The 25,862-nt window shown below is 38.7% G+C and overlaps 1 protein-coding gene across 6 annotated transcripts in view; it reads left to right on the forward strand.

Moving 5' to 3' along the window:
• MARCHF8 (membrane associated ring-CH-type finger 8) overlaps positions 1-25,862 on the forward strand; it is a 159,202-nt gene that overhangs the window by 49,374 nt on the left and 83,966 nt on the right. For 4 of the 6 annotated variants that reach the window (XM_038578091.1, XM_038578092.1, XM_038578090.1 and 1 more), the window contains one exon: positions 15,984-16,163. In XM_038578091.1, coding sequence (XP_038434019.1) covers positions 16,062-16,163 — 102 coding nt within the window. In that variant the 5' untranslated portion in view covers positions 15,984-16,061. Of the gene's footprint in view, positions 1-334; positions 490-15,983; positions 16,164-25,862 lie in introns of those variants that run through there. The other 2 variants (XM_038578093.1, XM_038578094.1) reach the window with 2 other exon arrangements.

The following is a 25,862-nucleotide window of genomic DNA, read 5'->3' on the forward strand; positions in this document are numbered from 1 at the left end:
CTTACTTCACTCAGCATAATACCCTAGAAAGCCATATCTGGGGGCCTCACAATGCCAGATTTCAGGTTGTCCTACAAAGCTGTGGTCATCAAGACAGCGGAGGCCTCTTCCCCAACCTGGCGCGCGTCCTGCAGGGGCGCCTCTGGCCTCCGGAACTGCAGCCCGCCGCCCGATGGCACCGCCGATGTCGCGGCGTCGCCGGCCTCCCTTCCCTGGACAGCATGCCGAACGTGCTCGTGCGGGCCGTGGTGGCCTTCTGGGGGTCCCCGAGCGGCGCCACCGGAGCCCAATCGCGGGCCCAACCGTCGGCCGGAGGGCGCAGACCCGAGGCGAGGCCCGCCCCCGGGGGAGAGGAGCTGCCCCCCCGGGCTGCTGAGGCCTAAAGAGGGACCCTGCCCCCGGGAGCCGACGCCGTCCGTGCGCAGCGGGGCGCCGAGGAGCCCGAGCAGGAGCCGGAGCGCCTTCTGCCGAGACCTGCTGCGCCGACAGGTGCTGTCTTAACGGACTGGGACGTGGACCTTTCCCTCTCCTTCTGGGACTGGGAGCAGGGAGGCTTGGTTCTTTCAACTCCTCAGGGTCGGACTTTAATTTTTACTGGGAGCTGTGCTGCCCTTTCAAGGTTTTTCAATAGTTAGTGTTTGCATTTCCAACCTCAGAGAATTCCAGGCAGGCGCTCCCCTTCCCCCACCAGTGACATACTTGTGCAAGCGGTCATCGTTGCATCATGGGGCAGATGTGGGAGCTTCCTGTTTAAAAAAAAAATTACAAAAAAAGATTACAAAAATGTCGAATACCACTCTAATTTTTTGGAAGATTCTTTTCCTCATAAAAACATTATCACACAAAAGGTTTATTATCTTTAAATAAAACAATTATTCTTAAATCTCTCAAATTTCTAAACATGGTAGGTATCAGTAGATAAAATCCATGTAAACAAAAAGTATCTTTGGGGTCCTCGATAATGATTAAGAATATACAGGTGTCCTGAGACTAAAAAGGTTGAGAACTACTGGCCTAGAGAGACAAGAGTTAAAATCGATAAAAGGAAAACATGTAGCCAGCAATACTGGCACAAAAACAAACATATAGATCAATGGAACAGAATAGAGAACCCAGAAGTGGACCCTGAACTTTATGGTCAACTAATATTCGATAAAGGAGGAAAGACTATCCACTGGAAGAAAGACAGTCTCTTCAATAAATGGTGCTGGGAAAATTGGACATCCACATGCAGAAGAATGAAACTAGACCACTCTCTTGCACCATACACAAAGATAAACTCAAAATGGATGAAAGATCTAAATGTGAGACAAGATTCCATCAAATCCTAGAGGAGAACACAGGCAACACCCTTTTTGAACTTGGCCACAGCAACTTCTTGCAAGGTACATCCACGAAGGCAAAAGAAACAAAAGCAAAAATGAACTATTGGGACTTCATGAAGATAAGAAGCTTTTGCACAGCAAAGGATACAGTCAACAAAACTCAAAGACAACCTACAGAATGGGAGAAGATATTTGCAAATGACATATCAGATAAAGGGCTAGTGTCCAAGATCTATAAAGAAATTATTCAACTCAACAGCAAAGAAACAAACAATCCAATCATGAAATGGGCAAAAGACGTGAACAGAAATCTCACAGAGGAAGACATAGACATGGCCAACATGCACATGAGAAAATGCTCTGCATCACTGGCCATCAGGGAAATAGAAATGAAAACCACAATGAGATACCACCTCACACCAGTGAGAATGGGGAAAATTAACAAGGCAGGAAACCACAAATGTTGGAGAGGATGCGGAGAAAAGGGAACCCTCTTGCACTGTTGGTGGGAATGTGAACTGGTGCAGCCACTCTGGAAAACTGTGGAGGTTCCTCAGTTAAAAATAGAGCTGCCCTATGACCCAGCAATTGCACTGTTGGGGATTTACCCCAAAGATACAGATGCAATGAAACGCTGGGACACCTGCACCCCGATGTTTCTAGCAGCAATGTCCATGATGGCCAAACTGTAGAAGAAGCTTCGGTGACCATTGAAAGATGAATGGATAAAGAAGATGTGGTTTATGTATACGATGGAATATTACTCAGCCATTAGAAACGACGAATACCCACCATTTGCTTCGACATGGATGGAACTGGAGGGTATTATGCTGAGTGAAGTAAGTCAATCGGAGAAGGACAAACAGTGTATGTTCTCATTCATTTGGGGAATATAAAAATAGTGAAAGGGAATAAAGGGGAAAGGAGAAGAAATGGGTAGGAAATATCAGAAAGGGAGACAAAACATAAAGACTCCTAACTCTGGGAACCGAGCTGGGGGTTGTGGAAGGGGAGGAGGGTGGGGGGTGGGAAAAACTAAGAACTTTTCCTGTAAGGTTGGGAACAAGACAAGGATGTGCACTCTTACCACTTTTTAAAGAAAGATTTTATGTATTTATTCATGGGAAACACAGAGAGAGGGAGACAGAGAAATATGAAGAGGGAGAAGCAGGCTCCCTGCAAGGAGTCCTATGTGGGACTCGATCCTGCACCCTGGGATCAAGCCCTGAGCTGAAGGCAGACACTCAACTCCTGAGACACCCAGGTGTCCCCACTCTTACCACCCTTATTCAACATAGTACTGGAAGTCCTAGCTATAGCAGTCAAACAACAAAAATAAAGAAAAGGCATCTGAATTGGTAAGGAAGAAGTAAGACTTTCAGTATTTGCAGATGACATGATACTATATATAGAAAACCTAACCTACTCCACCAAAAAAAAAAAACTATTAGAACTGATAAATGAATTCAGTAATGTTGCAGGATACAAAAATCAATGTGCAGAAATTTGTTGCATTTATATTCACTAATAATGAAGCAACAAAAAGAAAATAATCCCATTTATAGTTGCACCAAAAATAATAAAATACCTTAGGAATAAATCTAACCAAAGAGGTGAAAGACCTGTACTCTGAAAACTATAAAACATGTGATTAAAGAAATTGAAGATGACACAAGGAAATGGAAAGACAGTCTGTACTCATAGATCAGAAGAACAAATATTGTTAAAATGTCTGTACTATCCAAAGGAGTCTACACATTTAATGCAATCTCTTATCAAAATGCTACCAGCATTTTTCACAGAGCTAGAACAAACAATCCTAAAATTTGTTAGGAACCACAAGAGACCCTAAAGGGCCAAAGCAATCTTGAAAAAGAAAAGCTGGAGGCATCACAATTCCAGACTTCAAGTTATATTTCAAAGCTGTGGTAATCAAAACAGTATGGTAGTACAAAAATAGACATATTTGGAACAGAATAGAAAATCCAAAAACAAACCCACAATTGTATGGTCAGGTAATCTTTGACAAAGCAGAAAAGAATATCCAATAGGAAAAGGACAGTGTCTTCAGTAAGTGATGTTGATACAACTGGACAGCAACATGCAAAAGAATGAAACTGAACCACTTTCTTATACAATCCACAAATATAAATTCAAAATGGATGAAACACCTAAATGTGAAACCTGCAACCATGAAAATTATAGAACACAGGCAGTAACTTCCTTTATATTATTAATGTTCTCTCTTCACATTTATTTGATAGTTTCGCTGGATATTAAATTCAGTGTGGAAATATTCCCTCAGAAATTTGAAGGCATTATGCCTCTGTTATCTGGCTTCATTGGTGCTGGTGCTACTGAGAAGAAGCCTTATTCCATTTTGATGTATTTATTTCTTTGGTATGTAATAGCTCCAATCCCTGTTCCTCACTCCCCCCACTTCCCGAGGACATTTTCTTTTTCAGATTTTTCTTTGCCCTTGGTGTCCTAGGGTTTTATGATAATATGTGTTCATGTGGACCTTTAAAATTTTTTTTTTAATTCAGTTCATTATGCCAGGTTCATACCAGGCTGTTTCAATCTGGGGACTTGCATCTTTCAGATTTGGAGAATTCTTGTATTATTTCTCTGATTATTTCCTTCCCTGTTTTCTCTGCCCCTTCGTTCTGGAACTCCTTTTGGGTCAGATGTTGGAATTTCTAAACTGATCTGCATATATTACCTTATATCCTCAGATCTTCTGTCTTCTCCCTCTTATTCCCTGTTGCATACTTTTGTACTTTTTTGAGCAAGTTCTGTGACTTTTATTTTCTAACCCTTCTGTTGAATTTCTAATTTTGCTTATAATTTTTAATTCTCAAGTACTCAGCCATTAGAAATGACAAATACCCACCATTTGCTTCAACGTGGATGGAACTAGAGGGTATTATGCTGAGTTAAATACGTCAATCGGAGAAGGACAAACATTATATGTTCTCATTGATTTGGGGAATATAAATAATAGTGAAAGGGAATAGAAGGGAAGGGAGAAGAAATGAGTGGGAAATATCAGAAAGGGAGACAGAACATAAAGACTCCTAACTCTGGGAAACGAACTAGGGGTGGTGGAAGGGGAGGAGGAGGGTGGGGGGTGGGGGTGAATGGGTGACGGACACTGAGGGGGGCACTTGACGGGATGAGCACTGGGTGTTATTCTGTATGTTGGCAAATTGAACACCAATAAAAATAAATTTATTATTAAAAAAATTCTCAAGTACTTTTTTCTTTTTCATATTATCACATTTTAGCTTTATGAATGGTATATCATCTGTATATCTAAGAGGACATTGACTGACTTATTTAAAAGAGTTTTCAAAACTTGAGAAAATTGGGACACCTGGATGGCTCAGCGGTTGAGCGCCTGCCTTTGGCCCAGGGCGAGATCCTGGAGTTCCAGGATCAAGTCCCACATCGGGCTCCCTGCAGGGAGCCTGCTTCTTCCTCTGCCTGTGTCTCTACCTCTCTCTCTGTGTGTGTGCAGGGTCCTGGGATCAACTCCCATATTTGGCTCTATAGGGAGCCTGCTTTTCCCTCTGCCTGTGTCTCTGCCTCTCTCTCTCTCTGTCTCTCATGAATAAATAAAAGAACTTAAAAAAAACTTAAGAAAATGTTTTTTATCTCTCTTAGTTGTTGTTTTGTGTGTCTTCTTTTGGTTACTTTCATTTGGAGCTCTTCTCCCAAGTTTGATTAGTAAATAAGAAAGGCCAAGAACATTTTCTGTGAAGTGGGGGAACAGAGGTTGGATTGCATTGAATTGAGTTGTGAAAGGCAAGCAAGAGAAGAACATTGTACATAGAAAGTTTTCTCATAGAGGGAAAGAGGATAGACAAATTGGAAGCATTTTCCTTTTGTTTTTAAAAATCAGAGATCCACAAAGTATTTTAAAATTCTTAATTGATGTGGAATTTAATAAATCTTAAGTAGCATCTACTGATATAAACTACTTACTCTTTGTATTTTCCTTGGAAAGCTCTTACTTAGTTGATGCGAAGGAGCCTTTGCAAAGAGAGGATGAAAGAATCAGGTAGATGGATGGTTGGTAAGTGAGGCATATGAAGAGGAAGGCAGAGAGCCCAGGTACCTTCCCAGCATTGGGGTGTCCTTTTCCTTTGAGCTACAGGATATAATTTACATAATTCATGAAAGGGTTGGGGACAGTAAGCAAGTTTTTGCAATTAGTGGCAGGAAATTGAGGAACTTTTTTTTTTTAATAGTAAATACCGTTTGAACAATAAAAGCACCTAATCTCATGGTCAAACTCTGGGCATGTCGGCTTCCTTCATACACAGATATCTCTTGCTAAGAGAGAAGTCAATTCTCCTGGTGGAAAGAAGGCATCCATTTTTTTTGGAACAAGATACAGCCATGATTAAAAGGAAAAAATATTAATAGTCCATGTTTATTGTTCTTTTCTGTGTTCTGTAAGGATGATGGTTTCTGCCACAGTAACAGGGATAAACATATACTAAAAAAAAAAAAAACAAAGACAGTGCTTTCCAAGTGCTGGGCAGATGCTCAGATTTATTGACAGTGGATGAGTAGTGACCTACCCAGTCTGCCATATTCGAATACGAGACTCCTCTTTGCTACATGTTCATGTTCTGAGTCTCCATTTCTGCTGGTGTGTAATAGCCATTCCATTTTGTGAGAAATATACAAACTAGAAATAGTATGACATGAAAATATTAATGAGTCTTACAATGTGTAGGATATGGAATGATGCAGTCTCCAAAGTCAGTAACTTTAGAATGAAAATCAGACATAATAAAACATTGTAAAAAAGGTAAACTGTTACCATGATGCACTATGCTGTTTTTAAAGGGAGAGCACTGTGCAAAAATATTAAAGGAGATGCTGAGAAAATTGAGAAAGAACATAATACAAGCACTATAATGCTTGAAGACAGCTGTGTCCTGAGAATGCATCTTCTACTTTATTCATGTAGGAAGATGAGGCTTGAATTCTTTGAGGCCTTCAGAAATGTACTGCCTTTCATGGTTGTATATGTTCATTGATATCCAAAATTCTGACTATTGCCAACCTATGTGGAATCACTTGAGCTTTTAATTTTAGCTGTTTAAATATTTAAACTATAAAAGTAATAGATCATCACTAAGGGTTTAAAAAATAGAGAAATGAAAAGTCATATTGCTACATCATTAAATTGCTGTTAGCGTTTTTAAAAAAGATTTATTTATTTTAGAGAGAATGTGAATGCACAGGGGTAGGGTGAAGGGGCAGAGGCAGAGGGAGAGAGAAACTGAAGCAGACTCTATGCTGAGTGTGGAGCCCAATGTGGGGCTTGATCTCAAGACCCTGAGATCACCATGAGTCAGACGCTTACAATGTGCCACTCAAGCTCCCCACTGCTTTTAGTGTTTTTAATGAGTTTCCCTCCTAGGGTTTTAGCTTGTGTATGTACCAATGTATTTGTAATTATAATGTATATATAATTTATATACTCTTTTTTTTAAAGATTTATTTATTTATTCATGAGAGATACACAGAGAGGCAGAGACCCAGGCAGAGGGAGAAACAGGCTCCCTGCAGGGAGCCCAATGTGGGTCTTGATCCTGGATCCCAGGATCACTCCCCGAGCCTAAGGCACACGCTCAATTGCTGAAGCCACCCGGGTGTCCCTATCATCTGCTTTTTATCAAATCCATGTTTTTCTTGCTTCTAATAGTATTTCTTTGATTACATAATATTCCTTTGATTGTATCAGCACTGCAATTTACTTAGCTTTCCCCCAGTTTGGGAAAATTAAGGGAACTGTGTGTTTTTCTTTGTTGTAAATAATGTTATTGTGAAAATCTTGGGACTTGTAGATTTTTTTTTGTATTTTCTCAGGCTAAGCTTCTCAGAGATAAGCTCTTCCTAGCTCTGTTGCTCAGCATTTTTCCTGATAGGTATTCTGAGTTTGTGATACTACGGAGGATCATAAGAACATAGGCCAATGTTAGGTTTCATCATATTTTTTGGTAGAAGTTTATGAAGGGAAAATATCATTCTCTGAGCTGTTGTTTTTCCCTGATTATTGAAATATTAAATGAGCAATGTCCTCATTAGTAAAGTGCTGTTTACGTCCATTTTATGTGGGGATTTTAATATTTTTGAAAAGTTATTTGTATTAAATTCTTTTCAGTTTTCTGTATCTTGCTGTTTAAATAATTATTATTACTTTGTTTTGTCTGTATTTCAAGAGGATTCATCTTTCTATTCTTTCTCATCATTTTTATTTGATCATCTGATTAATTCTTATGCAGAATTTTAGAATCATTTTGTAAAATAGAAAAATCTTGCTTAGACCTTGGAATTACCTTATATATATATACTTTATCGGGGAAGAACACAAATTATTGTTATAACAAACTATTATTGCTTTCAAGTTTTCAAATATACTCCAAAATTACTGAATCATTGAATCATTAAAAGTTCTTAAATAACTTTTATATCATCCATCTCTATGTCATGATTTTTGTTATGTTTATGTAAAGGAATGTTGGTAACATTATGTATTTATATACTTTTTTCTTATACTAGAATACATTACTGATTTTATACAAATGTTTATATTTTTAACTGATTCTAGTAGTTCTTAGAAAATTCCTTTGGACTTTAGCTCTTTCATTGCATTATAAACTTCTCTCTCTCTTTTAAGTAGGCTCCATGCCCAGTGTGGAGCCCAGCTCAGGACTTGAACTCATGACTCTGAGACCAAGACCTGAGCTGAGATCAAGAGTCAGACACTTAACCTACTGAGCCACCCAGGTGCCCTTATAAAGTTCTCTTTTTAAGTCTTATCCCATTAGCAGAAAAAAAAATCTAGCTGTATATTAAACAATAGAAGTGGTAATGTGCTTATTTTGCTTCTTGGTTTAATTAGTATGCCTCTAGGAGTTTTGCTGTGTGAGTGTGAAGTTAAATTTTTATTGAGATACATGTTTTTTAAAGTTAGGGATTCTTCATTGCTGTTTAAAAATTCTGTATTGATGTTGGGTTTTATCATTTGTTTATAGCACCTAATGATGTAAACTACTGATTCTGCGGGTTTTCCTTGGAAAATGGATTCTGTTCTTGTGTGTTCAGGTGTTGTGGTGTGTGCATGATTCCCAGTGCACACCATGTCTATATCTTGGGTTTCCCACAAGCATGTCAAGCTCAGTGTCCCTGGTGAGCTTCCCTTTATCCCCCACTCCTCTGTGCATCCCAGTCTTTTGAATGCACAGCCAGAAACCAGAGTATGATTTAGTCCTCTCACTAGATGTCAATCCTCCTTTTCAAATGGTCTCTCTCCTTCCTACATCACATTCACTTCTTTAAGTGTGGCTTTGATCATTCAGTGCTCTGTATTACAGCTGGTCTCCTCTCTCTTCTTACTGCTTTTTTTTTTCTTTTTGAATCTGCTAGCTGCTGTACACAAGCTTCTCATTTTTTTATATGAAATGTGCTTCTGATAAAAACAGGCTTAACTTAAAGTTGTTTATTCTGAGTGCCATTTAGGATGTTATGATTCAACACTGCATAATGGAGAGGAGCAGGGTGCTGCTGGAGCCTGGCACCCTATTAGCAGGGGTGCAGGGAGGCATGCAGACCTGTGGTGACCATCCCTCAAGGAAGTTGTGACTGGCATATTTGTCTTCTCCTGGCTGCCTCTTTGTTGTCTATATTTGTCCCAAGCACCATTGTTGGAATGGAGAGAACCCTTCATTTATCTGGACCATTTGGAAAGCACTTGGAACAGCTTGACTCTTGTGCCACACTGATCATCTTTAGGATCAGGCCTTCCTACCTCTTTCCTTGTAGGGATAGCATTGTCAACCTTGCTTCCCCTCAGAGTCATGCTACTAGAGGTCCTAAATAAGTGTTGGAAGGATTTGAAGTTCTCAGTTGTGTAAATCTACAGAATGAGGTGTAGGAAGACAGAAAATAGTATTGGAAAGACAATGCAAACAAATTGCCCTTTGTAAGGCAGTGAGAGGATTCATTGCAGATGCCTGAAAAAGCAGGCTGGAAAATGTGCTGATGTTAAGAACCCTGACATTTGTGCACATGGACACAATCTTCTTTGGTCTTCACAATAACCCTGTGAGTAGAGTAGAGATTATTACCCTTCTGTTTTGTGGGTGAAGAAACAGAGCCTTTGAAATTCCACAATTTGTCCAACATCACACAGTATTCTAAAGTCAAGGCTTCACTTCGATTTCTGATTGCTGATTTTGTACTCTTCCTGTTATCTTTCTCAAAACCAGAAGAGTAGTAGGATAACAGTGACTGTCCCCATGTCATTTGGATAAATTACATAGGACAAGCACAAAGGAAAAACAGTTTTTATCTATCTTAATACATAATAATTATATGTATATTCTTTTTAAAAGAAGCTTTTTTGAGAAATAATTCACATTAATTACAATCTACTCATTTAAAGTATATAATTCTATGGCTTTCAGTATGCTTAAGTGTTATGCAGCATGACTGTAATAAATTTTAGAACACATTTATTTCTCTAAAAAGAAACCCTTCTAGCCGTCAGCCCCGATCACTATCTCAGTCCTTGGTAACCAGTAATCCACTTTCTGCTTCTATAGTTTGCCTACTCTAGACATTTTATACAAATGTAATCATACAATATTTGGTCCTATCCCCGATCACTATCTCAGTCCTTGGTAACCAGTAATCCACTTTCTGCTTCTATAGTTTGCCTACTCTAGACATTTTATACAAATGTAATCATACAATATTTGGTCCTTTTACTTTGTATCATGCTTTCGGGTTTCATCCATGTTGTAGCAACTATATATTTCATTATATAGATAACGCATTTTATTTATCCATTCACTAATTTATGGACATTTGTGTTATTCCCACATTTTAAGGAAGATCCAGACTGTTTTCCAAAGCAGCTACGTATAGTTCCACCAGCGTTGTATGAAGGTTTCAGTTTCTCCACATCCTTGCCAACACTTACCTATGTTTAAGTATAGCAGTGATTAAAGTATATCTTATGGTTTTAGTTTGCATTCTCCTCTTAACTAGTCAGGTTGAACAACTCATTTTTCCTTTTTAAAAAATAAAAACTTTTTGTTTTAATTTCAGTATAGTCAACAAACTGTTATATTAGTTTCAGGTGTACAGTATAGTGATTCAACACTTCCTTGTATCACCCTGCTCATCTCCACAAGTGCACTCCTTAATCCCTGTCACCTATTTGACCCATTCTCATACCTCCTTCTCCTCTAGTAATCTGTATAATTAAGAGTCTCTTGAACAACTTATTTTTCATTGGGTTGTCTCTTTATTACTGAGTTGTGACAGCCCTTTATATATTCAACACACAAATCTCTTATTGTATGCTTTGCAAAAAGATTTATTGTGTTCTATGGTTGTCTTTTCACTTTCTTGATGGTATCTGTTGTAGTACAAATGTTTCATTTTGGTTATTTTTAGTTTATTTTTTACTTGTGTGAGGTAAGGGTCTAAATTTATTCTTTGGCATGTTGAAAAGGCTTTTCTTTTTCCTTTGAATAGTCTTGGAACCCTTGTTGAAAAACCAATTGACCATAGATACATGGGTTTATTTCTGGACTCAATTCTATTCTGTTAATCTGTGTATCTGTCCTTATTTAAATTGCACACTGTCTTGATTACTATTCCTTTTTAGCAAGTTTTGAAATCGTGAAGTTGGAGTTCTCCAGCTTTGTTCTTTTTCAAGATCATTTTGATATCACAGGCCCCTTGAATTTCCATATGAATTCTAGGATCAGCTTGTCTAATTTCTGCCTAGAAGTCAGCTGGGTTTTTGATAGGGATTGCTTTATGTGTATATCAATTTTGGGAGATTTACCATCTTCACAATAGTAACTCTTTCGATCAATTGACGTGGCATTACCATTTCCATAGTTCCTTTTTTGTTGTTTTTTTAATATTTTATTTTTTAAACTAAGATCTGCATGCAATGTGGGGCTCGAACTCATGACAGTGAGACCAAGAGTTGCATACTCCACTGAATGAGCCAGCCAGGTGTCTCTGCTTCCATACTCTTAAACACCCAGTTTGTCCATTTCTAGATATGGATTTTCATATTAGGTGTGCTGTATTTTTAGCAGTAGTGGAATTGAAGTCCTCATGCCTGGGTTGTCAGGCATAGTGCGGAGGTTTAATTGTTGCTCTTTATTGTAAATTGATATAAAATAGGTATTTGGAAATCACGCAAAGAAAATAGTATGAGTAATACCTGCTTTATGCTATTCACATGAAAAGTAGCATGGTATATTTTGCAGTTTGTTTTTTAAGATTATCATTTTTATCCTAAATATGGCATAGAGGAGGGTTTGCTTCAGGCAGACTTTCAAATCTGGAGATAGGGGTTCATATCAGAAGAGTAACTTAAACGGCTGTAAGAAGGGGAGGTCCTTCAAAATTCCACACAATATTTAAAACCCTTTCTTACGTTTGTGTTTCTCTGGCGTAAATAGTCCTCTTCAGGCTTGTCATGATCATGTACCAATGATGTGATAATGATTATTATACTAGAATCACCAAAAGCAGCTATTGGTATAATATGTGGTAGGGGCTTTGGACATGATTAGTTTGAATAAGTAATCCACATGGACTTTGTCATTTCTAACAAAGGACTTTGAGGCATGAGTGATGAAAAAAACTGCTCACAAGTGACTTTTGTGATCTTCCAGATGGTATAAGACAACTAAGCAGTAAGTGCCTCTTGTCTTGTGTAATGTGAACATAAATATTCAGGCCATTTGTTGGACATAGTGCTCCATCCGTGTCAGCCTCATCAAAGGCTTAAGATAGAGTAGGTAATGTATAGTATGTAGACACTCATACTTAATTAATTAGTGATTATAATATCTAGACATTATATCAACTATATTTTCCTCTTTTATTGGTTATCAATGATCACCCACCTATTATAACAGTAGACTTTTATTTTTATTTATTATTTATTTAACAGTAGACATTTAAAAACAATATTCTTTTAGTTCATTTTCTCATAGTGTTGATCCCTTCCAGTTTCTTATTCATTCTTGTTGCTTCTTGATCAGAGAATCTGGTGAAAGAAATTAATTTTGTGAGTTCTGTTGCTCGTTGGTTTGGTTAGTAACACAGTCAGAAATGAGACCAGCCACACAAACACCTACTTTTGGTTCAGAGCAGAGTTTGGGGAGAGGTGGAATAGCTGGTTGCCCTTTAGAGAGGACCTTAGGGCTGGGCGGAATAAATAGCTACTCATCAAATATGACCTCAGAGTTTCCAGGCCCTGTTGTTTACGCTCCTAGCTTGTTCCACCCTCCAGTACATGGTTAATAAGTGAAAATCCCCAATTTAGAGATTCATGTTTATTGCTCCCATTCTTTGTTAAAGTTCTAATAGCATCAAATATTATTATATTAAACTTTCTGGATAATTCGTGTATATAATTGGTTTTATATATTCAGTTTGATAGATTGCAGTGGGGACAGGATGGAGGGGATAGAGAACACACAATTCAATTACCAGGTACTTTGGAGGAATGCCTGGAATCACAGAATATAGCTTATTTAGAAACTCTTATTTTACCTAGGGGCAACCTTTGGAGGATCCCGGGATATCCATGATGACCCTCATCTTCCCTGGAAAATTCCTTAGAACAGGGTTAGCACATATGATCCTCTCAATAGATGCAGAGAAAGCATTTGACAAAATACAGCATCCATTTCTGATCAAAACTCTTCAGAGTGTAGGGATAGAGGGAACATTCCTCAACATCTTAAAAGTGATCTAAGAAAAGCCCACAGCAAATATCATCCTCAATGGGGAAGCATTGGGAGCCTTTCCCCCAAGATCAGGAGCAAGACAGGGATGTCCACTCTCACCACTGCTATTCAACATAGTACTAGAAGTCCTCGCCTCAGCAATCAGACAACATAAAAGACATTAAAGGCATTCAAATTGGCAAAGAAGAAGTCAAAATCTCCCTCTTCGCCGATGACAGGATACTCTACGTAGAAAACCCAAAAGACTCCACTCCAAGATTGTTAGAACTCATACAGCAATTTGGCAGTGTGGCTGGATACAAAATCAATTCCCGGATGTCAGTGGCATTTCTATACACTAACAGTGAGACTGAAGAAAGAGAAATTAAGGAGTCAATCCCATTTACAATTGCACCCAAAAGCATAAGATACCTAGGAATAAACCTAACCAAGGAGGTAAAGGATCTATACCCTAAAAACTACAGACCACTTCTGAAAGAAATTGAGGAAGACACAAAGAGATGGAAAAATATTCCATGCTCATGGATTGGCAGAATTAATATTGTGAAAATGTCAATGTTACCCAGGGCAATTTGCGCATTTAATGCAATCCCTATCAAAATACCATGGACTTTCTTCAGAGTTGGAACAAATTATCTTAAGATTTGTGTGGAATCAGAAAAGACCCCGAATAGCCAGCGGAATTTTAAAAAAGAAAACCATAGCTGGGGGCATCACAATGTCAGATTTCAGGTTGTCCTACAAAGCTGTGGTCATCAAGACAGCATGGTGCTGGCACAAAAACAGACATATAGATCAATGGAACAGAATAGAGAACCCAGAAGTGGACCCTGAACTTTATGGTCAACTAATATTCGATAAAGGAGGAAAGACTATCCACTGGAAAAAAGACAGTCTCTTCAATAAATGGTGCTGGGAAAATTGGACATCCACATGCAGAAGAATGAAACTAGACCACTCTCTTGCACCACACGCAAGGATAAACTCAAAATGGATGAAAGATCTTAATGTGAGACAAGATTCCATCAAATCCTAGAGGAGAACACAGGCAACACCCTTTTTGAACTCGGCTACAGCAACTTCTTGCAAGATACATCCATGATGGCAAAAGAAACAAAAGCAAAAATGAACTTTTGGGACTTCATGAAGATAAGAAGCTTTTGCACAGCAAAGGATACAGTCAACAAAACTAAAAGACAACCTACAGAATGGGAGAAGATACTTGCAAATGACATATCAGATAAAGGGCTAGCGTCCAAGACCTATACAGAACTTATTCAACTCAACAGCAAAGAAACAAACAATCCAGTCATGAAATGGGCAAAAGACATGAACACAGAGGAAGACATAGACATGGCCAACACGCACATGAGAAAATGCTCCACATCACTTGCCATCAGGGAAATACAAATGAAAACCACAATGAGCTACCACCTCACACCAGTGAGAATGGGGAAAATTAACAAGGCAGGAAACAACAAATGTTGGAGAGGATGTGGAAAAAGGGGAACCCTCTTGCACTGTTGGTCAGAATGTGAACTGGTGCAGCCACTCTGGAAAACTGTGTGGAGGTTCCTCAAAGAGTTAAAAATAGACCTGCCCTACGACCCAACAATTGCACTGTTGGAGATTTACCCCAAAGATACAAATGCAATGAAACGCCGGGACACCTGCACCCCGATGTTTATAGCAGCAATGGCCACGATAGCCAAACTGTGGAAGGAGCCTCGGTGTCCAACGAAAGATGAATGGATAAAGAAGATGTGGTCTATGTATACAATGGAATATTACTCAGCCATTAGAAACACAAATACCCACCATTTGCTTCGACGTGGATGGAACTGGAGGGTATTATGCTGAGTGAAATAAGTCAATCGGAGAAGGACAAACATTATATGGTCTCATTCATTTGGGGAATATAAATAATAGTGAAAGGAATAGAGGGGAAGGGAGAAGAAATGGGTAGGAAATATCAAAGGGAGACAGAACATGGAAGACTCCTAACTCTGGAAATGAACAGGGGTGGTGGAAGGGGAGGGGGGCAGGAGATGGGGGTGACTTGGAAGCGGGCACTGAGGGGTGCACTTGATGGGATGAGCACTGGGTGTTATTCTGTATGTTGGCAAATTGAATACCAATAAAAAAATAAATTTATTATTAAAAAAAAAGAACAGGGTTAGCAAACTATAAGCTGTGAGCCAAATCTAGCTAGCCATCTATTTTTGTAAGTAAAGTTTTATTGGAACATAACGATTCTTGTTAATTTACACACTTATTGTGCCTTCTTTCACGGGACAACAGAATTGAGTAATTTAAAAAATATATGCTCCACAGTTCCTAAAATATTTACTCCCTGGCCCTTTATAGGAAAAGTTTGCCAACAACTGGTCTAGAGTATCTAGACTTTCAGAACGTTAAGCAGAGATCATAGATACCTTAAATTTATGTGGTTTCAAGGGCAATAGTTTTAAGGCAAGATTACTACTTTTATCAGAATGAGTGCTTTTTTTCAAGGAAAAAAATTAACTTCAGAAATATTCTTAAAATGAAGGATGACACTAAAACCTAATAGCCAATGGAAAATTAACATCTGATTATACATGTAGCTGATCCACAGCCTCTTTCAGGTGTTTCTGTCTTATTACATAAGAAAAAGTGTTAAAATTTTCCCCATAAGACATTTATCTTCTATTGTTTTTGAAGATCAAGTATTTATGTCAGTCATTGTAACTGATTCAAATATGAATATAAGAATATAAATATATGAATAAATATAAAATGCTAATCTCACTGTTGGAAATTTGAAGTGTTTTATCTCAGTTATGTCTTGTCTTTTTTCTCTCAGCTTGAAGTCCATGGCCCAAAATGACTCTACCACTGGAGAGTCTCTTCAGTAAAGAAGACAACCAGACAGGAGGCTGGGATGAGCATGCCACTGCATCAGATCTCTGCTATTCCAACCCAGGATGCTACCTCTGCTAGAATCTACAGAAGTAAGACCAAAGAAAAGGAGAGGGAAGAGCAGGTATTAGGAGAATACTTTAATTTAGTTTCATTATTTTTGTTGTTTTCATTATAGATGGCCTAGAATGATAGGCTCTGACGATCAAGGTTTTCTCCAGTAATATACTAAAATACACATGGTATAAATAGTTGGGCTTGGAATTTTTCTCTGCAGGTTTCTAGGTTTTCAGATTTGGTATCAACTTATTCTGCCATGGTTATACATGATTGTTTATCTTCATTGCCTAAAATGGTATGTTTATTTATGATAAATTTCTGAGGAAAAGTTCTTTGAATTCTCAAAACATGATACAAAGGATAAATTAATTTGAATCAAGGTTTTATGAAGACCTCATACATACTAGTCTCTGTTTGCTGCAAGGGTATCATAGTTAACAGCATAGAGCCTGTCTCTGCCCTTATACGGCTCTTGATCTGGTCTGACAGTTAAAATGCATTGGAATCCAACAGTAAAATTAGCAATGGAGGAATGCAGAACTACCGAATTCCAGTTCAGGAGGTCAGGAATGGCTTCCTGGAGAAAATGACCTTTATATGACCTGAAGTTAGCTAGAGAAAGGTAGAGTATCCCAATTGGAAGTAATATTATATGCTGAAAGCCCAAATTTAAAGTAATGTGAGCTTGAAGAGATTAAAACAGAATAACTGGAATATAAAGGGTAGTGGCAAGATAGGAGGTTGGAAAAGTTATAGGAGTTACCATAAGGAATTTGGGTTTATGTTTGCAGGAGAATGAATGATCAAATTTGTGTTCTTAAAGCATTTCACGCAGACTGCAGTTTGGAGAGTGAATTCAATGAGTGGTAGAGAGTCTAGTTAGAGGATTATTTAATAGCCTACCTAGGCCAAGTTTGGTAAACTTTTTCTAAAAAGGGCCAGATAATGTATGTTTTAGACTTGGTGGGCCAGATAGTCATATTTCCTCAATTCTACCATTGCAGCATGAAAATAGCCAAAGAATGAATGGTCATGACTGTGTACCAATAAATCTTTTCTTTCAAAAAAACAGGTGACAGGCCAGTTTTGGCTTATAGGCTGTAGTTTGCCAATCTCTGACCTATAAGGAAAAGGTGATAGTGACTTTGTCTAGGATAGAGTAGTGGGGATATAGAGATAATTAGCTTATTAACACACTGGGCTTGATAATTTTGTGTGGGATGAGATAGGGAGGAGTCAGGGATGACTCCTACTTTCTCCTTGCCTTGTGATGTGCTGTGTAGACATGTGCTCAGTAGTTCTCACAGCATTCCTCTTTTGTAGTAAATCTTTACTGAAGACTCTAAAGAATCCATGTTAAATCAAAAAATGATGTCTTGTTTGAAATTGAGTCATTATAGTTGACAGGATACCACTCTTTGCCTTATTATTAAAATAATGAAAAAAAAAAACCCCAAACTTATCATACCATAGCTCTTGAGGTAGATTGACTATGGAAGATAAAAAGGTACCATATAACTTAAGAAAGGTCTCCATATTCTTAGTTTGTGTTTTCCTTTTTTCAGTTGTTTGTGTCATCAGTCTGCACCCTTTCTGTTTCTGAGCTCTTAGGAGGAGTGTGGTCAGCATTGGTTGAAAGCCTGACCAGGGGTGGTGGTGGTATAGATGGGCTTGGGATATATTATTTTCAAAATTTTAGTTTTTCCTCAATTTACTGGAGCTGAAAGAATACCCCATCTCCCCATATTATTTCAGTTTTCATTTAAGTTAATAGTCTTCATTTAAGATTCATTTAAATTAGAAACCAGAAAAAAAAAAGATTCATTTAAATTAATGGTCTTTTTTTGTAACCCTTTAGCCCAAATGGATTTTTAAATACTACTACATAGAACATTTTTTAGGCTAAGGTGCTTGCCTATACCACGTTGAGGTTGCTCGGTCTCTATTCATTGCTGTGTCAAATTTGGACACCAGATAGCAGGAATTTCTTGATATGTGTATATATATTGTAATGTATGTATGTATAGACAGGATATGTATGTCTGTACATACACACATATGTGTATACACATATACATGTGTATATACATATGTACATGTATGTATACACCTATACATACATACTTACTGAATTGATCTATTTGATGGGGTTTTTAAGGTTTAAATAAGTAGCATTAATGACCATATTCATGGAATTGGGATTTTAATTGGTATTGGGAAGAGGCACCATTCTGTCCCATTTTAGTGTGGGGAATACTTTGAACCTGATGACAGTGTGATGGTTTTGGGAATCATGGTGCCAAGGTGCGGCTGCAGGTAGTGGAGTTGCAGCTGACACAGGAGTTTGAAAGGGTTCCATAACAGTTTTGGCAGCAGCTGGCATGTTGCTAAAAATGATTTTTGTAGAAGTCTAGGTTCTGAAATGTATCAGAATGATTTGGAAGGCAAATTTTTGTCCATTGGAGATTGTTTTTCTTTATCTAGTTTCTCTGGCACAATAAGTTCAAAACAGAGTTCTTTGGTATAATTTATGATCTTCTGTATTTGGGAGAGGAGAAGAGGAAGGAAGAGAAGCACTGCTGAAAGAGACACTCCTTTCCTGCTCATCATCCACTGTTCTCAGAGGTGCAAAGATTTATCTTTATCTCACAATCTCTTGGTTAACAGGAGATGGTTCATTACATCAATAACAGTTTTATTCCTTCTGAATCTTGTGAGAAGAGAGGGGCCTTGCAGTTTACCCAGAATCAAATAATCCAATCATTAACATTGACAGTTTTACCTATGTTTATCAGATACATGATTCTATAGCTCCATTGCATGAGCCCACATCTATACAGTTCTAAGAAGAGTTAATGACTTTTACACAGTAGTCAATACAGTTGTTGAATGAATGAGTGAATTTAATTTTAATGGTATGGGGACCACTGTGGAATTAAGAGGAATTTTTTATAATAAAAGGATTTCTGCTGCTATTGCTTATGAACTGGGTAGATGTTTCTTGAGTATTTTTTTTCCCTTAGTGTTTTGCAAGTATTGATCCATTGCCTTCCAGAGTCTGGTCTGCATTTAGAAACCTGACATGCAGATTGTTTGCATTCCTTCTATTAGGAATATATTCTACATAGGGGTTTTTTTTTTTTTAGAATGTTTTTTTCCTTATAGTTTAGGGAGTTATTTCTCTTTCTTAAAAAAAATCGATTTATTTACTCATGAGAGACACAGAAGGAGAGAGGCGAAAACTTAGGCAGAGGGAAAAGCATGCAGGGAATCTGGTGTGGGACTCCATCCTGGAACTTGATCCACGATCATGCCCTGAGCCAAAGGCAGTCGCTCAACCACTGAGCCACCCAGGCATCCCTATCAATTTCTTATCAAGACTTAACTCTGTCTTGTGGTTCACTGGGTCCCTTTACATTTTTCAGGATTATTTTTTAGGGGGAGGGAGGGCAGGGGGGAGGAGGGGGCGGGATGGGGGGAGGGAAGGAAGGGAAGGGTTAAGGGGAAGGGAAGGGAAGGAAGGGGAAGGGAAGGGGGAAGGGGAAGGGAAGGGAAGGGAAGCGGAAGGGAAGGGGAATGATAGGGAAGGAAGAAGTTGAAGGGAAGGGTAAGGGAAGGGAAGGGAAGGGAAGGTACGGGAAGGGAGGGAATGAAGGGAAGGGGAAGTGAAGGGAAGGGGCCGCGAATAGGGAAGGGAAGGGAAGGGAAGGGAGGGAAGGGAAGGGGAAGGGAAGGGAATGGGAAGGGAAGTGGAAGTGGAAGGGAAGGGAAGGGTGAGGGAATGGGGAAGGGGAAGGGAAAGGGGATGGAAGGGGAGGTGAGTGGAATGGGAAGGAAGTGAAGAGGGAAGGGAAGGGAAGGGAAGGGAATGGGAAGGGAAGGGATAGGGAAAGGGAATGGGAAGGAAGGGAAGGGAAGGGAAGGAAGGGAAGGGAAAAGGGAAGGGAAGAAGGGAAGGGAGGGAGGAAGGGAGGGAAGGAAGGGAGGGCGGAAGGGAAGAAGGGAAGGGAAGGGCAGGGAAGGGCCTTTACAGGCCTTGGGAATCCTGTCTTCCTTTCCTTTCCTTTCCTTTCCTTTCCTTTCCTTTCCTTTCCTTTCCTTTCCTTTCCTTTCCTTTCCTTTCCTTTCCTTTCCTTCCTTCCTTCCTTCCTTCCTTCCTTCCTTTTTAAAAGATTTTATTTACTTATGCATGAGAGATACACACACACACAGAGAGGCAGAGACACAGGTAGAGGGAGAAGCAGACTCCATGCAGGGAGCCCGCCATGGGACTTGATCCCAGGTCTCCAGGATCACACTCTAGGCTGAAGGTGGCGCTAAACCACTGAGCCACCTGGGCTGCCCTTACTGCATTTTAAACAGCTTTATTAGAGTATAATTGACATCCAATAAACAATACATATTTAAAGCATACAGTATAAAAAAAAAAGCATACAGTATCTTCTCAAGCAAGATTGTGAGCATATCCATCACTCCCAAAAGTTTCCTCATGCCTCTTCCTTAAGCCGTCATTGATCTGCTTTCTTTCACTGTAGATGTTTGCATTTTCTAGGGTTTTATATAGATGGAATAATATGTTATGTACTCTTTTTAATCTAGCATTTTTCAAAGATTAATTCTTTTGAGATTAAATCCACACTATGTGCATTATAGTTATGTCCTTATTTATTTAATTTTTTAAAAATTCAATTTAACATATAGTATATTATGTTTCAGAGACAATTTAGTGATTCATCAGTTACATGGCATCCAGTACTCATGACATCTTGTGCCCTCCTTTTTTTAGATAACCAATGTTTTTTTTGTTTTTTTTTTAGTGGGTTTTTCTTCCACTTCAATTTTTATTTTTATTTTTATTTTTATTTTTATTTTTTTACATATATTCTTTAATTGGAGTTCAATTTGCCAACATATAGCATAACACCCAGTGTTCATCCCATCAAGTGCCCCCCTCAGTGCCCATCACCCAGTGACCCCCACCCCCCGCCCACTTCCCTTTCCACCACCCTTTGTTCGTTTCCCAGAGTTAGGAGTCTCTCATGGTCTGTCTCCCATTCTGATATTTCCCACTTATTTTTTCCTCCTTTCTCCTTAATTCCCTTTCACTATTTTTTATATTCCCCAGATGAATGAGACCATATAATGTTTGTCCTTCTCCAATTGACTTATTTCACTCAGCATAATAACCTCAAGGTCCATCCACATCAGAGCAAATGGTGGGTATTTGTCGTTTCTAATGGCTGAGTAATATTCCATTGTATACATAAACCACATCTTCTTTATCCATTCATCTTTCTATGGACACCGAGGCTCCTTCCACAGTTTGGCTATTATGGACATTGCTGCTAGAAAATTCGGGGTGCAGGTTTCCCGGTGTTTCATTGCATCTGTATCTTTGGGAATTTTGTCGTAGGGCAGATCTATTTTTAACTCTTTGAGGAACCTCCACACAGTTTTCCAGAGTGGCTGCACCAGTTCACATTCCCACCAACAGTGCAAGAGGGTTCCCATTTCTCCACATCCTCTCCCACATTTGTTGTTTCCTGTCTTATTAATTTTCCCCATTCTCACTGGTGTGAGGTGGTATCTCATCGTGGTTTTGATGTGTATTTCCCTGATGGCCAGTGATGCGGAGCATTTTCTCATGTGCTTGTTGGCCATGCCTATGTCTTTCTCTGTGAAATTTCTATTCATGTCTTTTACCCATTTCATGATTGGATTGTTTGTTTCTTTGCTGTTGAAAACTCAACATACAAGTTCTTTATAGATCTGAGATACTACTCCTTTATCTGATAGGTCATTTGCAAATATCTTCTCCCATTCTGCAGGTTGTCTTTTAGTTTTGTTGACTGTATCCTTTGCTGTGCAAAAGGTTCTTATCTTCATGAAGTCCCAATAGTTCATTTTTGCTTTTGTTTCTCTTGCCTTCATGGATGTATCTTGCAAGAAGTTACTGTGGCCAAGTTCAAAAAGGTGTTGCCTGTGTTCTCCTCTAGGATTTTGATGGAATCTTGTCTCACATTTAAATCTTTCATGCATTTTGAGTTTATCTTGTGTATGGTGTAAGAGAATGGTCCAGTTTCATTCTTCTGCATGTGGCTATCCAATTTTTCCAACACCATTTATTGAAGAGACCGTCTTTTGGCTAGTGGATAGTCTTTCCTGCTATGTCGAATATTAGTTGACCATAAAGTTGAGGGTCCACCTCTGGATTCTCTATTTTGTTCCATTGATCTATGTGTCTGTTTTTGTGCCAGTACCACACTGTCTTCATGACCACAGCTTTGTAGTTCAACCTGAAATCTGGCATTGTGATGCCCCCAGTTATGGTTTTCTTTTTTTTATTTTTTTTTATTTTTTTTATTTTTTTATTTTTTTATTTTTTATTTTTTATTGGTGTTCAATTTACTAACATACAGAATAACCCCCAGTGCCCGTCACCCATTCACTCCCACCCCCCGCCCTCCTCCCCTTCCAACACCCCTAGTTCGTTTTCCAGAGTTAGCAGTCTTTACGTTCTGTCTCCCTTTCTGATATTTCCCACACATTTCTTCCCCCTTCCCTTATATTCCCTTTCACTATTATTTATATTCCCCAAATGAATGAGAACATATAATGTTTGTCCTTCTCCGACTGGCTTACTTCACTCAGCATAATACCCTCCAGTTCCATCCACGTTGAAGCAAATGGTGGGTATTTGTCATTTCTAATAGCTGAGTAATATTCCATTGTATACATAGACCACATCTTCTTTATCCATTCATCTTTCGATGGACACCGAGGCTCCTTCCACAGTTTGGCTATTGTGGCCATTGCTGCTATAAACATCGGGGTGCAGGTGTCCCGGTGTTTCACTGCATCTGTATCTTTGGGGTAAATCCCCAGCAGTGCAATTGCTGGGTCGTAGGGCAGGTATATTTTTAACTGTTTGAGGAACCTCCACACAGTTTTCCAGAGTGGCTGCACCAGTTCACATTCCCACCAACAGTGTATGAGGGTTCCCTTTTCTCCACATCCTCTCCAACATTTGTTGTTTCCTGCCTTGTTAATTTTCCCCATTCTCACTGGTGTGAGGTGGTATCTCATTGTGGTTTTGATTTGTATTTCCCTGATGGCAAGTGATGCAGAGCATTTTCTCATGTGCATGTTGGCCATGTCTATGTCTTCCTCTGTGAGATTTCTGTTCATGTCTTTTGCCCATTTCATGATTGGATTGTTTGTTTCTTTGCTGTTGAGTTTAATAAGTTCTTTATAGATCTTGGAAACTAGCACTTTATCTGATATGTCATTTGCAAATATCTTCTCCCATTCTGTAGGTTGTCTTTGAGTTTTGTTGACTGTATCCTTTGCTATGCAAAAGCTTCTTATCTTGATTAAGTCCCAATAGTTCATTTTTGCTTTTGTTTCTTTTGCCTTCGTGGATGTATCTTGCAAAAAGTTACTATGGCCGAGTTCAAAAAGGGTGTTGCCTGTGTTCTTCTCTAGGATTTTGATGGAATCTTGTCTCACATTTAGATCTTTCATCCATTTTGAGTTTATCTTTGTGTATGGTGCAAGAGAGTGGTCTAGTTTCATTCTTCTGCATGTGGATGTCCAATTTTCCCAGCACCATTTATTGAAGAGACTGTCTTTCTTCCAATGGATAGTCTTTCCTCCTTTATCGAATATTAGTTGACCATAAAGTTCAGGGTCCACTTCTGGATTCTCTATTCTGTTCCACTGATCTATGTGTCTGTTTTTGTGCCAGTACCACACTGTCTTGATGACCACAGCTTTGTAGTACAACCTGAAATCTGGCATTGTGATGCCCCCAGATATGGTTTTCTTTTTTAAAATTCCCCTGGCTATTCGGTGTCTTTTCTGATTCCACACAAATCTTAAAATAATTTGTTCTAACTCTCTGAAGAAAGTCCATGGTATTTTGATAGGGATTGCATTAAACGTGTAAATTGCCCTGGGTAACATTGACATTTTCACAATATTAATTCTTCCAATCCATGAGCATGGAATATTTTTCCATCTCTTTGTGTCTTCCTCAATTTCTTTCAGAAGTGTTCTGTAGTTTTTAGGGTATAGTTCCTTTACCTCTTTGGTTAGGTTTATTCCTAGGTGACTTATGCTTTTGGGTGCAATTGTAAATGGGATTGACTCCTTAATTTCTCTTTCTTCAGTCTCATTGTTAGTGTATAGAAATGCCACTGACATCCGGGAATTTATTTTGTATCCTGCCACACTGCCAAATTGCTGCATGAGTTCTAGCAATCTTGGGGTGGAGTCTTTTGGGTTTTCTATGTAGAGTATCATGTCATCGGCGAAGAGGGAGAGTTTGACATCTTTGCCAATTTGAATGCCTTTAATGTCTTTTTGTTATCTGATTGCTGAGGCTAGGACTGCTAGTACTATGCTGAATAGCAGTGGTGAGAGTGGACATCCCTGTCTTGTTCCTGATCTTAGAGGAAAGGCTCCCAGTTTTCCCATTAAGAATGATAATTACTGTGGGCTTTTCGCAGATTGCTTTTATTTATTATTTTTTTTTCGCAGATTGCTTTTAAGATGCTGAGGAATGTTCCCTTAATCCCTATACTCTGAAGAGTTTTGATAAGAAATGGATGCTGTATTTTGTCAAATGCTTTCTCTGCATCTGTTGAGAGGATATATGGTTTTGAGTTTTCTCTTGCTTATATGATCAATCACATTGATTGCTTTACAAGTGTTGAACCAGCCTTGCATTCCAGGGATAAATCCCACTTGGTCATGGTGAATAATCTTCTTAATGTATTGTTGGATCCTATTGGCTAGTACCTTGTTGAGAAATTTTACATCTGTGTCCATCGGGGACACAGTTGGTGGGGACAGGTGACTTTGGCACCCTACTCTTCCGCCTTCTTGCCCCTCATCCATTAGATAACCAATGTTAACGTGACTTTATTTGTATCATCATTTGAAATGACATTCAGACTACATTTGGTTAAAAAGGGCTCAAATGTTAAGAATTAAATATTTTCTGGCAAAGTCAGAAGATTACACTGCTGACTATGCTTCAAGTACTGAAAAGTAAATACCTGTTCTTTGCATTTCTTCATGAGGCAAACTAATTTCTCTGTGATACCAGGCTACAGAGATAGCCTTGTTACCTTGACCGATGACAGTCTCATCAAAAAACACTACTTTGGTACCAAACCTGAGTTAAACTACAATTTGGAAGAAGCCACCACAAAGTCTCTAATCCCAAATAGTTGATGTATTCTCATACACTGAGAAGGAGTTGTACGGACTAGATGGACACAGACTCCGCAGGTGAGTGTGTTGATCATTTCAGGAGTCTTAAGACAGGAAAGTCAAGGTAACAAAAATGAGAAATGAACAGACACTATATAGTTGTACAGAATTTCTGTAAAATATACTTCCCATGTATTTAATTTCTTTAATCCAAATAGATACTATTCCCAGGAGCAATAAAATTGCCAGAAGGAAATTTCAAATATTTGACCTGAAACCCCTTGAAAGAAGCTCTTGATCTTTTTTTTTAGTATGTATATTTTTTATTGGAGTTCAATTTGCCAATATTTAGTGTATCACCCAGTGCTCATCCCATCAAGTGCCCCCCTCAGTGCCCATTACCCCATTCCCCCAACCACTTCCCCTTCCACTACGCCTTGTTTATTTCCCAGAGTTAGGAGTTTTTCATGTTTTGTCACCCTCTCTGATTTTTACCACTCATTTTATCTCCTTTCCCCTGTAATCCCTTTCACTATTTTTTATA

Source organism: Canis lupus, chromosome 28 (assembly GCF_011100685.1).
Source record: "Canis lupus familiaris isolate Mischka breed German Shepherd chromosome 28, alternate assembly UU_Cfam_GSD_1.0, whole genome shotgun sequence".
In the NCBI taxonomy this organism is placed as follows: Eukaryota; Metazoa; Chordata; class Mammalia; order Carnivora; family Canidae; genus Canis; species Canis lupus.